Source organism: Corythoichthys intestinalis, chromosome 2 (assembly GCF_030265065.1).
Source record: "Corythoichthys intestinalis isolate RoL2023-P3 chromosome 2, ASM3026506v1, whole genome shotgun sequence".
Taxonomy (NCBI): domain Eukaryota; kingdom Metazoa; phylum Chordata; class Actinopteri; order Syngnathiformes; family Syngnathidae; genus Corythoichthys; species Corythoichthys intestinalis.
In genome coordinates, this window is record NC_080396.1 from 56,291,621 (window position 1) to 56,307,485 (window position 15,865).

The 15,865-nt window shown below is 39.0% G+C and overlaps 1 protein-coding gene across 2 annotated transcripts; it reads left to right on the plus strand.

Moving 5' to 3' along the window:
- The first annotated feature begins 5,771 nt into the window (after nucleotides 1–5,771).
- urp2 (urotensin II-related peptide) lies at nucleotides 5,772–10,909 on the plus strand. 2 transcript variants are annotated; one of them, XM_057830551.1, is made up of 6 exons: nucleotides 5,772–5,961; nucleotides 6,029–6,325; nucleotides 8,348–8,382; nucleotides 9,378–9,522; nucleotides 10,415–10,472; nucleotides 10,675–10,909. In XM_057830551.1, exons 2-5 carry the CDS (start codon nucleotides 6,034–6,036, stop codon nucleotides 10,444–10,446), a joined length of 504 nt encoding a protein of 167 aa, XP_057686534.1. In that variant the 5' UTR covers nucleotides 5,772–5,961; nucleotides 6,029–6,033; the 3' UTR covers nucleotides 10,447–10,472; nucleotides 10,675–10,909. The 2 variants fall into 2 exon arrangements, with proteins under 2 accessions (XP_057686534.1, XP_057686533.1); XM_057830550.1 differs by having other exon boundaries at nucleotides 5,772–5,945.
- The last annotated feature ends 4,956 nt before the right edge of the window (nucleotides 10,910–15,865 follow it).

The window sequence follows — 15,865 nt, forward strand, 5'->3', positions numbered from 1 at the left end:
TTGCTGGACTTTTATCGCGATGTGCTTTTTTTGTTTCATTTCTTTTTTTTCTTTTTCTTAATGTCATTGTATAATAATTTCCGGCCTTTTCTTTTATATCTTGAGCCATGTTTTTGTTGTAAAGCACTTTGAGGGCCTTTCGAATTTTGTAAAGGGCTATATACAGTGCCTTGCAAAAGTATTCGGCCCCCTTGAATCTTGCAACCTTTCGCCACATTTCAGGCTTCAAACATAAAGATATGAAATTTAATTTTTTTGTCAAGAATCAACAACAAGTGGGACACAATCGTGAAGTGGAACAACATTTATTGGATAATTTAAACTTTTTTAACAAATAAAAAACTGAAAAGTGGGGCGTGCAATATTATTCGGCCCCTTTACTTTCAGTGCAGCAAACTCACTCCAGAAGTTCAGTGAAGATCTCTGAATGATCCAATGTTGTCCTAAATGACCGATGATGATAAATAGAATCCAAATGTGTTTAATCAAGTCTCCGTATAAATGCACCTGCTCTGTGATAGTAGTTAGGGTTCTGTTTAAAGTGCAGAGAGCATTATGAAAACCAAGGAACACACCAGGCAGGTCCGAGATACTGTTGTGGAGAAGTTTAAAGCCGGATTTGGATACAAAAAGATTTCCCAAGCTTTAAACATCTCAAGGAGCACTGTGCAAGCCATCATATTGAAATGGAAGGAGCATCAGACCACTGCAAATCTACCAAGACCCGGCCGTCCTTCCAAACTTTCTTCTCAAACAAGGAGAAAACTGATCAGAGATGCAGCCAAGAGGCCCATGATCACTCTGGATGAACTGCAGAGATCTACAGCTGAGGTGGGAGAGTCTGTCCATAGGACAACAATCAGTCGTACACTGCACAAATCTGGCCTTTATGGAAGAGTGGCAAGAAGAAAGCCATTTCTCAAAAATATCCATAAAAAGTCTCGTTTAAAGTTTGTCACAAGCCACCTGGGAGACACACTAAACATGTGGAAGAAGGTGCTCTGGTCAGATGAAACCAAAATTGAACTTTTTGGCCACAATGCAAAACGATATGTTTGGTGTAAAAGCAACACAGCTCATCACCCTGAACACACCATCCCCACTGTCAAACATGGTGGTGGCAGCATCATGGTTTGGGCCTGCTTTTCTTCAGCAGGGACAGGGAAGATGGTTAAAATTGATGGGAAGATGGATGCATCCAAATACAGGAACATTCTGGAAGAAAACCTGTTGGTATCTGCACAAGACCTGAGACTGGGACGGAGATTTATCTTCCAACAGGACAATGATCCAAAACATAAAGCCAAATCTACAATGGAATAGTTCAAAAATAAACGTATCCAGGTGTTAGAACGGCCAAGTCAAAGTCCAGACCTGAATCCAATCGAGAATCTGTGGAAAGAGCTGAAGACTGCTGTTCACAAACACTCTCCATCCAACCTCACTGAGCTCGAACTGTTTTGCAAGGAAGAATGGGCAAGAATGTCAGTCTTTCGATGTGCAAAACTGATAGAAACATACCCCAAGCGACTTGCAGCTGTAATTGGAGCAAAAGGTGGCGCTACAAAGTATTAATGCAAGGGGGTCGAATAATATTGCACGCCTCACTTTTCAGTTTTTTATTTGTTAAAAAAGTTTAAATTATCCAATAAATTTTGTTCCACTTCACGATTGTGTCCCACTTGTTGTTGATTCTTGACAAAAAATTAAAATTTTATATCTTTATGTTTGAAGCCTGAAATGTGGCGAAAGGTTGCAAGGTTCAAGGGGGCCGAATACTTTTGCAAGGCACTGTATATAAATTTGATTGATTGATTGATTGATTGATTGATTGATTGATTGATTGATTGATTGATTGATTGATTGATTGATGCAAGAATTTTCACGACAGGGTTTAAAAGGGTAACACTGTTTGTTTTCAAACACCAGATCTCCTCAGACTCCTCACCAAACACCCACGGCAGATAGGAAATAAAACGTACCATGAAACCATCGTAAAAATCATTATTTTTCTTCCCCGCCATCTCCGGTATGCCACCACAATGAATGGAAAGCTAGTTTATGTGCAACCTCGTTTTTGGCATGCGCGCGCAAGCGCTGTAACGTGAGGTATGCTCATATGATGGGCATCCTGAGATGTTGGAACACCAGCACAATCCCCAGACCTCAACATTATTGAGCACTTATGGTCAGTTTTAGAGATTTAAATAAGACGTCGGTCTCCACCGCCATTGTCTCTCTGGCTTAAAATTTCTTTGGAAATAATTCACAAGGTGTATGAATCAATACCTCAGAGAATTGAGGCTGTAATTGTCGCAAAAGGCGGACCCACACCATATTAAATTAGTGTTTGTTGATTTTATAAGGTGTTTCCATTATTTTGTCCAACCCCTGTAAGTGCAAAGTGGCTAATATGCAATAATACTGTCTGTGGTGACTGATCAAGATTGTATGCATGACTTAGTTGAAATTTAGTAGGGATTTGATTTAATTCTAGATTTTTGCCACAGTAATTTGGGACAAATTTAAAAAGTTGAGGAAACACAAGATTTACTTGTTTTGCATAAATGTCACCCTGCCTTGCTGTCCTACGTCACAACACCACAGGAGTGACCTAAAATGCCTAAACAGAGAAATCATCACTCAGAAACTACTGTGAATGCATTTTTGCAAAACCTCGTCAAATTAAAATAAATACCAATTTGTTTATGCACTGGCTTTTCAAGGAGATTTGCTGTTTTCATTCAATTGTAAACTTTTTCCAACAAAGAAGTCTGTTGACAGTTTTAAACTATGTAATAAATCATTATGGGTCTTGTTCGAAGAGAGTAGGCCTGAAGCTGCTTCGTATAGAATTTGCTTTGAAATAGCTATTGCAGCTTTAACACTTAATATGATTGGAACACGTTGAATTTGTGTTCACTGTCCACCTAGTTGGCCGTTTTCATTTGGTAGCATTTTTAAAAACTATTTGTTCACTTCCTGTTGACGCAACCCACCCATTGCCCCTCCACTTTCTTTACAGAGTGCAAAGAATGAATGAGTGGATGTTCACAAGCAAAATTCTCTTTCCCCAGCAACTGTCGTATGTGGACACACACACCCGCGCACATACACGCATACGCATGTTCTATTAATCAAAATCATTTATATTTTTTTAATTCGGGGGAATGCTTATTTTGGGAAGCACCACCGTCACTTGCTTCAAATTCCTATCTGTGACATTAATCAGCACAAAGAGTCACCCTTTCCTGTCTTTTGTGTCTTCTAACGTGCATCAGACTTCTTTTTTACAATCTGCGTGTATGCGTGTGTTTGTGTCATGGGGGATTGGCAAGAGGGTGTGGGCCTTTTCATCCAAGGTCAAAATGAACCCTGGATAATGTGCATTTGTGTACAACTTGTGCTTAAAAAGTTGGAATTCACTGTATTTGCTGTGTGTGCGCGTACAGGGGTGTGTTTGCATGTGTGTCCTCATGCGTCAGAGGGTCTTTCTGTTACTGTGGTCCTGAGCAAACATATTAAGAACTAACTTATCACTGCTTCAACAGCCCAAGACACACATACACTAAAGCCTAACCACACATTTACAAAACGATATTGAATCTCAAAGCTCGCTGCCAGAGTCCCCAAATGTCACCAATCTATTGAGAAGCTAGAGGCGGAGCAATGTAGGGCGATTGGTCGGTGTAGATTTACCGCTAGGTTGTCCCAACACAGATTTTTAAAAAGGCAAGGTTGTCGAAGAGGATCGCGGAAACGAGAGTCGCCGACAAACCTTTGACAAGCCTTCTTCTTTAAGAGGTGCATCCCTGGAACATGAACCCGCAATAGCGACAAAGAAGATTGATTCGTGCAACAGGAAAATTATTTAAATCAATTGCTGCATAGACAACGAACACCTGCTTAAGGTTGAAATACTTCTTTTTTTGCTTTTTAAAACCTTCATTTTCCTATACATTTTTGGAATATCCAATTTTGAAACACACACAAAATGATAATGACCAATGGACCGCCATCAAAATAAGACAAAACCAAAGAACCAAAACGAAAAATCTCATTTTTTCTGTTATTCTCGGCCTTTTCAAGTCAATGACATCTAAGATGCTATATAAAGCCAGACAATTGCTGTTCATTTTCATGATAATGCTGAATGTCACAACTCAAGTCCAGACAGCACCCACTGAGAGAGGTAAGATTTCCCAAACTTATTTTAAACTAATCATCATCTATCCTCTGTCCGACTCAAAGCCAGATTTTACTTCATTTTTTGAATAAAGTTGTTTCATCAATTTGTATCTGTAGTTTAAAAATCATCTATCGATCCCCAGAGAGGCGATAATATGCAGAAAACTGTGGTTTAAGATGCGTACAGCTTTAGAAGCGTTTGGCCTGATAAAAATTAATGACCCATATATTTTGTCAGACTGTATGTTAATAAAGTGAAGTTGAATATTAACTGCACTTGGTAGGGAAAATGAATATGTTTTGTACTTTGACATGCCAATTTATTTAAACCAAAGTTTATATTGTAGAAAAATAGAAACACATCACTTTTGGTCATTTCACCGAGCTCATCCAACGTGTCTACAGCTACAGGATTGTTGAGTTTGACAACACAAGTGGGTTGAGTTGGTTGATGACTTTTTGATTCTTTGAAGCAGGCACATTACTAAATGTGATGTATACCTGGGCGTCAATCCAGGAGATATGGTCAATCAAGCGAGGGCTTCAGAACATGAGCAGGGGAGTAGAGAAACCTGTTACGGTCATGGGCTGAGAACCCCAAAACCGGCATGTGAGATAGTGAGGCTCTGAGTTCAAGCAGTTTATTGTTAACAAAGCTGTGGAGTCTGTGGCGTTGAGCGTCAGGGCGAAGGTACCAAAAACACGAGGCATAGACGAGATCCAGGAACAGAGCAAATAGGTCGATGATCAGATGAGTCCACACAGAAGTATTTACAACTAGGGCTGTCAAAATTAACGCGTTAATGGGCGGTAATGATTTTTTAAATTAATCACTTTAAAGTATTTGACGCAATTAATGCAGATGCCCTGCTCAAACATAATAAAATGACAGCACAGTGTCATGCCCACTTGTTACCTGTGTTTTTTGTCTCCCCCTGCTGGCACTTTGGTGCGACTGGTTTTATGGGTTTAAGCACCGTGAGCATCGTGTAATTATTGACATCAGCAATGGCGAGCTACTAGTTTATTTTTTGCCTGAAAATTTTACAAATTTCATTAAAACGAAAACATTAAGAGGGGTTTTAATATAAAATTTCTATAACTTGTACTAACATTTATCTTTTAAGAACAACAAGTCTTTCTATCCATGGATCGCTTTAACAGAATGTTAATGTTAATGCCATCTTGTTGATTTATTGTTATAATTAACAAATACAGTACTTATGTACGGTATGTTGAATGTATATATCTGTCTTGTGTCTTATCCTTCCATTCAAACAATAATTTACAGAAAAATATGGCATATTTTATAGATGGTTTGAATTGCGATTAATTACGATTAATTAATTTTTACGCTGTGATTAACTCGATTAAAAATTTTAATCGTTTGACAGCCCTATTTATAACACAAGAAGGCACTAACTGAAAGTCACGAACCAGCAACGTGGTGGGGTTCAGGCTGGCTTAAGTAGGCTGGTGATGGTGATTGCTGACAGCTGCCGTCGCTCCACCCGTCAGGTGGTCAGCCTGTAATTGGATAACAGACACCCACACACTTGCCCAGCCCGGGGCCTGACAAAACCAGATTGAAAGTAAGCAGAAGGTTAATCAGGAACAAGTGATGTTGAAACCGGGAGTTCAGTCGGATAAGGACGGTCATGCTTGATGATCGGCAGTGAGGGGAGAGCTAAGATTTAATTACAGTTACCGTGGCTGCAGTTGCAAATTAACAACACCAATGTTCATTGCAGGACTGGGTCAGCTTGAATTCCTGTTAGTTTTTATTTTACGATTAAAAAATTCTTATAATGACAGATTCCATCAATTTTCATTTTTCTAGGACTGATGAAACCTCCGAACCTTCTTCCCAATCTTCTTCATTCGTCAGCTGTGCCCCCAAGGTCTTCAGCCCTGGGCCATCGTGACTTTCTCAACAAGTGGCATCTGAATGGCAAAGTAGCTGGAGTAGAAGGCACAAGAAGAGGAGCCAGAACCACCTCGAGGACATTTGCACCTGGCATGAGGACCGAGAGTTCAGACAAACGGGTCCAGATACTTAAGATGATTTCAGTCTTGGAGGAGATGCACCGGACATTCAACAGCACACTCAGTGCAAGGATCACTTTCTTGCCAAGAGGTGAATATCCTGAAGGGCTCTATTTTGGTGTCACGTGCAAGTCCAAATATTGCGGCTTGTTCCACTTGCCGGATAGTCGTGTTGAACTGGGTTTTGGTAGCTTTGTTAACAGGCACAGGAGGGTAAATTTGTAGAATCATATCTCAAAAGCTCCTTTGATACTGCTACGAATATTTCACAGAAGAATCCATTCAGCAGTTACTAAAGGCATGGTGGAACAGGCAGATGAAATGCCTCCAGGGGGATTGCTTCAAAATGGTGAATCTTTGATATAATGTCTTCAGACTGCAGGCTGAAATGACCTAATTCTGTTTTTGCCTTTTAACCGACTCGAGTGAGATACTTTTTTTGATGGTCTGAAAAGGCCGATTCCATCCATGCAACATTCATATCTGGTTTAAAATCCGAAATGGGGCACATCTTTTCGAAATGCGGTCTGAACTGTCCAGTCCCCCAAACTGGAATTCATGTGGCAATGATGACAACAACAGAGGAAAATAACGAGAGGACGGCATAGACGGAGATCTGCAGTGGTGGGATAACCAAGTGATATAGCTAATAAATACAAACTTAATACAAACTATTTGAGGGATTCAAAGGTGACTTGAGGAATCCTGAAGATTAGCGGATGATTTGGCTCATCTTTCAGACTGGAGGCTGTGGCTTGACTGCAGTTGTAAAAAATAAAATAAAATAAATAAATATAAAAAATAATGAGGCTCAAAGGTGAAAGGGACTATACCAATTTTTTTACTCGCAACTGCTACCTCCGGCCTAAAGCGTAACTGCAGCTTGTGCATTGCGCATGCTTGTATGAGCACAAATAATAAAGCAACAAGTGCTTGGGCCATCAAATCAGCACCAGAAACGTAAAAACAGTTAGTACATGTCTTAAGTGGGTTAGAAAAGTGTTCTTGCCCAGTGGGGACTAGGCAGAGGCTCAGTGAAACAGCGCTACTGCCACAGGGACGAGCGTGGACGTGCGCAGGCGTGTGTTTGCCCAGAGTGGTCAACACAAACCTTCTCCGTTGAAGGTATGAAAAAGGGCGTTTTGGAGCAGTCTCAGTTAAAATGCCAGGGCTCTGTGTACTCATCAGGGTAATTGTGGAGCATGTATGGAGTAGATTTTTTTTTTTTCATTAACTCTAAAAATCTTGTCCCTTTAGAGCTAGATTTAAAAAAGACAAAGAATCCAATCAATTGATGAGTTTATGTAAGATGTCCATTTTACTATGAGCAGAAAATTTTAAATAACGTAAACTGGCTGATCGTGACATAATTTGTTTTCATGCTTCTGCGCATTGCAGGTTTCCTTAGCACGTGGTGGACTATGAGGTAGTTCGCAGCTCCGACACTTGAACGGTCTTAATGAAAAATGGCTGTCTGAACAGTCACACAAAAAGATATTATTGGTGCATTAAGGTCTTGTTCAAACTGGCAGCAAAAATCTGATTTTTAGCCCATCCACACTGAAACCGAATGACTCTTTTGTAGTCGGAACGTTCACAAAGCACAGAAATAAGATTTTTGCGAGACGGATTGAAACCCCAAACGGGAGGTAGTTTCATATTAGATATGGACAAGATGATTCTCAGTCTGAACAATTTAGATGGGCTTTGTCCGTGACTTCACTCTATGCTGGATGTCGCCTTTGTTGCCACAGCAACCAGTCAGTTGTGTCGATAATATGGCCCAGTCCGAATAGGCCCAGATCTGATTTGGACACTTGCTAAAAATACTGTGAACAGTCAGCCCTAAAAATTAGATTTGAGAAGGGATCCGATTGGAATTAGATATGCCTTTAGTCTGAATGCAGCCAATAGGAAGTCCTGGAACCTTTCTGAAACACCCCATGAAGTGCTCTTTGTTAGTTATCAATAAACATATTACCCACTGTTTATTATCTTCACATCACTGATGTGAGTGCTTAAAAGCTGTTCTACTAGAGTAGCTATGAAATAACTGCATGATGATAACTATAACAATAACTATCTGGATTTGTCTTTCTTTTGTCCTTTTCAGCAAGTGCCAGAAATTCAGGACGAAAAAATAAAATGGTAAGTCCCTTTCAACATTATCCATCCATTTTGTAGGACACATGATCTGTTAAGGGTCACAGGTGACTTCTGTTCTAATGTGTACAGCAGATGAAATTATAATTTAGAAAGTTGTACTTGAGTACACATCAGAGCTCTCACATGAGCCAGTCAGATTTGACCCATGCACCAGGCTTTTACATAACAATAAGCTAGTGGCAAACTAGCCGCTCATCAAACTCAACGGCAATTTGAACATGTTAACCTTTACTCAGTCCAGCGAAATCATTCATATAAAGCATTATTTTGTCTTATTTGAATAAATTGCTATTTATAAAGATACACATGATATGTTTTGTTGTAATTATGAATCACCCATATTGAACAAAATTACAAGCAGTCGTTGCAATGAGGCTACATGTGTAACTTTACAGAATTTCATTATTCACTATTAAATCAACATTGACAAAAGTCTGCAATGTGGATATTTTTCCTACATTTTCAAAGCATTTTATTTTCAACACTCATATAGTTGACAATGGTTTAGGTAAACTAGCTCTATGATGATCGATTTGCCCAAATCTGCCAGTGCCCATTTGAAGAATTTGGAATTTGGAGCCAGAGTCACAAGTCAGTGTCAAATATAAGAATAATGGATACTAGTTGTTGGGATGTGTGTAATCTGGTTCAATGTGTGATGTTGTGCGCACTAATAACAAATAACTAATGAAAAAAAAAAAATGTAAAACCGTTAAAGAACACATATTGATATTATGCTAACGACACTCCCACTGTTAACAAGAGCCATAGCGTTGTTTCATATTTACACTTTATTTAGATAAAAACGCTTGTGTTTTCAGTTGACTAAAAAGTTGCTGTAAATAACTCGCCATCACTCTATTAGCCATTAGGCAATGTTGATATAGGTTAGGATTGTTTGGCCATGATGGAGGACAGGCAGGTTTGTTTTTAGTAAGAACCTTCTTTTTTATTGTCTTTCATTGTGTTATCATGAGGCTGGAGTGACCTCCACTACCGCCCACCCAACTGCTGCTGACAGCACTGCATCTGGTGCGAGCGCCAGTGTCCTCGTCCCCAGCTTTACTGGGCGGAGCCTCCGGAAGTCACTTCCGCCACAGTCCAAGAAGACCAACAAGAGAGGTAAAGTCAGGCTTGTTTAAACTTTGCTTGTGGGATTTATTAAAGTCTTATCTTGCTCCATAATGAATGACATAATGAATGCGGGAGCACATGGTTTCACATTTGTGAAATCAATGTGTGAGCCACAATAACTAAACTGTACATTCACATGAAGGATTTATAAAATAGGTATAATATTGTATGCTCTATATTGATCTTTGGACTTTAGACATTCTTCAAAATTTTAAAAAGTAGTTTTAGCTCGTATTGAAATTTACATTGGTTTTCTTGTAGTGAAAGGAAAACAATAGTGATGGCACGAATGCTACATTAGGCCGGTTAGCCAACAGCCAGTAAAATCCCATAGAGGAAGAAGAAAACAAGGAAAGACAAATACGTTTGGTGCCGTTTTGTGTGCTCACATTTGGTAACTACAAGACAAATGTAAATTCTGTGTTTTATTCAGTCTGATACTGTTGAATACAATTTATCTTGTGAAAAACAACAGAGCAAATATTAACACAGTAATAATTGTGGTGCTGCAACTGGCAACCAGTCCAGGGTGTACCCCTCCTAGTCAGCTGGGTTCGGCTTTAGCACCCCAACAATCCTCATTAGGATGAGCCGTATAGTTGATAAATAGTGAAAAACTGGTGTTTTAGGATTGCCTTTCTATTTATTTCAATTGGAAAGATGATAGTAGTGTGTTCATGAACTGAATTACGCTAACCTTTCAAGGCACCGCTATTGCTCATATGAAATAGAAGAATCTGAAAATGACCATTAATCCAGGATCTCATTACATGTATTCACACAAAAAAATAATACATTAATAAATGCTCATGTTCAAAGCTAAGAAAGTTATTGTCACTTCTATGGTCTTGATGCATTCCCCCCCCAATTTCTTCAACAGTGTGCTTCTGGAAGTACTGCTCCCAGAACTGAATTTTTGGCCCCCAGCTCGTCCACCAGTGAGCCTCCCTACACCTTTACAAATCACCTTTCCTCTATCCACACATCATTTGTAACTTTTAAAAAATAAGAGCAGTGTCCTTACCAAAATATTTATTATAGCATAACCCCATCATCTGATTCAGTCATTATTCTCCATCCATCCTGACAAGCACTTTCCATACCTATCCTCTGGGTTCATGTTTGACCTCTACGTGCTAGGCAACTGTTGCTTGGACATCATGAGGCCTGCGGCCTTCCACCGTGGCGGCGCCAACCGGGACGTAGACCTTTTCATCCAACTCGTTAATTAACAAAGCTGACCGATCAAAGAAGACGATGTGTGCTCATGGCTAAGCACATGAAAAAGCGTTCCCGTTTAATACCCCTGCCCCCTCTCAAGAGACAAATGCACATTGTTCTTGTATGTGTATGCCTTCTTTAAATAAAAACCTTCTACAACAGACTGACAACCCACGGCAACAATATAGATTGATTTAGTTTGTTTTTTGTTTTTATATAATGTATGAATAATATAAAATTATATCATTAATTTGTAATAATTCTACATACAATATATATCCCAAATATATGCAAAATTGCACAAGTTCAGTCAGTTTACTAACATCTCTACAAAAACAGCAAACAGAATCATGCAAGAATAGATGACCTGGATTTGAGTCATACTTTTTTGGCACTCAAAATGATTGCATGATTACAATGATTACCAGACAGAGACTTGAAAACAAACTTGATTAACCCAGGTGATTCTAACATTATCAAATGAAATCAAATCAAACTTTGTCACATTGCTGTACATACAACTGTAGGGCAGACAAGATGGAATTGTGTTTCCCCTGGCAACCATATAGATAAAAGCAGCACGATTAGAAGGAAATATTACTTGTGACAAACAAGAAAAGGTTTTATGCAGAGGCAGGAAAGTGTTAGAGTAAAAGTTACAGCATAACATCAAACATTTTACTTCCATAGAATTCATAGAAGATTGAACGCAATGAGACACAACGAATTCACAGCTGAGTGTGGCAGATTAGTACTATTTAAATGTCGTTATTGTTTTTATTTTTATTTTTCTGGTCCTGGGCTTTCATGTGTAGAGTTTGCATGATCCCATGCATGAGTGTTTTCTCTAAGTGCTCTGGCCTTACCCCATTGAACCTCAAACTTTTATTTGTGATGCTGTACAGGGTGACCCAAAAAAAAGTTTACACTGCCATCATACAACTTAAATGCCATGTTTATTCATCTTAGAATTAGAATTTAATCACAAATTTTACATTATTGTAAAGAACATGTACAGTACACTCTATTTTTCAATGTGTCCTCCCTTAAGTGTCACAACAGCCTCCAGGTGCCTGCGGAACGCTTCTTTATGTAGGATGCTGTCATCTTTTCCCAAGATCTAACAATGGACCTCTCCAAGGCTGCCACAGAAGGGTGTGGCTTCTTACAGGCACTGTCCTCCACAGTTGCCCATATGCTATAATCCAGGGGATTGAGATCTGGACTCTGGGGTGGCCACATATCACCTTGTCAATCAACTTTTTGGTCCGCACAGATCGGCACTTCCAGACCCAGGTTTTCGTGAGGCTGTTCCAGTATCTTTCAGCTTCTTTTTAACTTTGTAGACTGCACATCTGGATATTCTCAGATTTGCTGCAATCTCAGTAGGTGTCAGACCGGCACTCAGCAATTCAGGTACAGCTAAAGTTATCTTCATTTTCAGCAGAAGCACAGGAATTGTAGAGACGAGAGATTACCAGCTGCATTGAGTGACCTTAATGAATCACTTAAGCATGACAACCTATTTAGATATGTTTCAATGGCTTTTAAACAAGCAGTCAACTGAGTGTAAACTTTTTTTTGGGTCACCCTGTACATTTTTTTTTTAATAGTAACAATTTAACAAATCTTCCAGTGAATACGGTCAAAATTTCTTCCCATTTCCTTTCCCAGGTTTTGAATGGCTAACGGTAAGGGCCCAAGTACACCGCATGCGTGATCGTTGCGTTTCCGGTCCGACTCCGGTAAAAAATAGCGCCGGAGCCAATCCGTTCCCATTATATCCTATTGTTCAACGTATACCGGCCACGTCAGTGCTCCGGCTTGACTGCGAACCACCTCCGGCGTGCCGCACGCACGCCGGATGGTATAGGCTATTTTCTATTTTTGCCGGACACGCATCCGACAAAATGGGCGGAGCTGGGCCTGGATGTAACAGCCCAGGTGCCTAATCACGGTTTAAACACGAGCGAAGATGGATGATGAGCGCTTCATCATGGAGTTGGAAACCCACAAAATCATTTATGATGCAGCAGATCTTTTCTATAAGGACAATATAAAAAAGGAAGCTGCAAGGTGTCCTATTATGTGTGTTTTTCTGTCCTGATCTCATCATGATGCAGTCATGTCTGTCTCTTAATTCCAGATTAACTAAAATATCAATATGCAAAGAAAATATGTGCTCTCTCTCTGCTTCTCTGATGAGTATAGACTCCGTGTGTTTTTCGTTGTTTTAAATGGCACATTATCGCGCGCGATCACGTGAGAGCTCACGGGGGAGGGGGGGGGGGGGGGGGCGAGGTTGGAGGACCGCAGCCGTGCAGCAGCCGGTATGGTTTGCCTGTTTTTGACGGACTGCGTGGCACGCAGGCAACACTGAATCGGACCGGAACCGCAACGATCACGCATGCAGTGTACTTGGGCCTTAACAGCGATGGGCAACTTGGCAACATAACTTATAAGCAAGCTCCTGTCACAGAAATGGTCATCAATAAAGCCTAGTTTGTCCAAAATATTAGTGCTGCAAGCATTCCAGTAAAAGCTTGGTATATAGTTATAGGTTATAGGTATAATAGTTTGTGTTTATATATATATATATATAAACACAAACTATAGTTGATTGGCCGTATATATATATATGTGTGTGTGTGTGTGTATGTATGTATATTTTTGTTTTTCATTTCAGTTTGCCTTTATTTATTCATTATTCAATTGAGAGCAAGCTCTCTTTTCCAATGACGGCCTGATTACATAACAGATAAATAAACAACAATATGCTTTATACAAGACATATAATAAAATCTCGTCATGTCTCACAATTAAATACACTACAGACGATGAAACATTTATATGTAAGTTCTAAGTTCATTTCAAAGAAATAAGATGATGCAGTTTCTGTAGATTTTGGAAGATTATTCCATTTGTGAGGGGCTCTGAACTGAAATTAAATGGAATTGAAAGCCCCAGTTCTGTCCTCACATTGGGAAAGCTTAAAACCAATGCATCGTGCGAGCAAGCATGAAGGTTCAAACTCAAATTGAAATTAAATTGAAACGATAACCAGGTAAATAACCAAGAAAATATTAAAACCGTAACTTTTTTCTCTGTACTTACACTTAAGGATGGCCATCCAACTTTTTTGTAAACAACACAGTTATGGGTTTGGAACACACCTCTAGTAAAAAAAAAAAGTGGAGTGCAGAAGGGTTTCAAGCTGGAGGAAGCAGCATGCATGTAAACTATATCTCCATGATCAAGTGCAGTATATTTATGTATGCCCATTGTTTCACGGTTGGGATGGTGTTCTTGGGGTTGTACTCATCCTTCTTTTTCCTCCAAACACGACGAGCCGAGTTTAGACCAAAAAGTTCAGTTTTGGTCTCATCCGACCACATGACCTTCTCCTTTATTTTATTACATATCCTTCATTTTCCTGTAGCCCATCCCAGCCTTGTGCAGGTCTATTATTTTATCCCTGATGTCCTTACACAGCTCTTTGGTCTTGGCCGTTGTGGAGAGGTTGGAGTTTGTTTGTTTGAGCATGTGAACAGGTGTCTTTTATACAGGTAACAAGTTAAAACAGGTGCAGTTACTTCCGGTAATGAGTGGAGAACAGGAGGGGTTCTTAAAAAAGAACTAAGAGCCGAAATATTTCATGCAGTTAAATACAAATTTATTATTTAAAAATTATACAATGTGATTTTCTGGATTTTTGTATTAGATTCCATCCCTCACAGTTGAAGAGAACTTATGATACAAATTACAGACCTCTACATAGCTTGCAAGTGGGAAAACCAGCAAAATCGGCAGTGTATCAAATACTTGTTCTCCCCACTGTATGTATAATTCTGAACTTTATCAATTTGAGTGCCATCTACTACCATTGTGTAAGGAACCATGTGAGTGCAATTTTGCGAATAGCAAAAATGTCTTCTTTGGGCTAAGCAATAGTTTGAGATTAATGATAATATTGACACTTGCTAAACAATGAAGTCGTTGGACTGCAGCTTTTCAAAAGCAAGATCGGCAGTTTGAGGAACAGACAAAAAAATATCTCATCAGAGTTTCTAATATTTTAGCATGGTGGTTAAGAAATATTGCGCCAATTTACTTCTGTGCTGCTGTTGCTCTTCTGAAGACATTGAAAGTTCCTGACACCACCAACCCCAAATTTTACTTTAAATCCAATGAAATAATCCCAATTTTTAATAATTGTACCAGTAATTGGATTCATTTTGTCATTGTAACTGAAAAAGAACCTAGTTTCCTATTTTTGTACTCTTCCTAATAACTGAACATGGTTATTTTTAGGCCGATTGCATTCATTCGCAAGGCTATTTGTAATATAGGCGAATCTGAGTTGCGACCAGAGCTGGGTAGAGTAGCCAAACTTTTTACTCAACTAAGAGTAGCGTTACTTCAAAATAATACTACTCAAATAAAAGTAATAGTAGTCGTCCAAAAAATCTACTCAAGGACAAGTAAAAGAAGTATTTGGTGAAAAGAATACTCAAGTAATGAGTAACATTGTGAGTAACTGCTTATATTTTTGTTGGATTTTTTTTTTTTTTTTTTTTAAACAATGGTATTTTTTTTTTCTGAGCACAAAGTTATTTATACGGACTATTGTTATAATAATACTTTACAATGACCCATTACATAACCACATTAAGCCAAAGCAATACAAAAAATAATAATAGTAATAATAATTGAATTCCGACAAGAGGAAAAAAAAAAAACAATAAATTAAACAATAGTCGTCCAAAGAGCATGACTGTCCTCCGGTTGGGAAAACATTTCCGAGTTTAAATCGTGAAGCGTTCCTTCATAATTACCTATTTTGAAATTAAAAGGATCATATCTCCGGTTTTCCGTGGTCAATCGGTGCCAAATAAAAACTGGGAGAGAGGTTAAAATCCGTGCTTTCGAGTCATGTTGAGAGCAACACTCTATATCAAATACTTCATTTTTTACAGTGCTTTAAAGACACCATATGATTGAACAGGCTGGCGTGAAGATGGAATGACAAGCTTGCATCAATAATAATCATAATCATGTGATTATTGTTGCGATGTCTCATTGGTGAAATCGGTACAGCTACCCCGTTAAT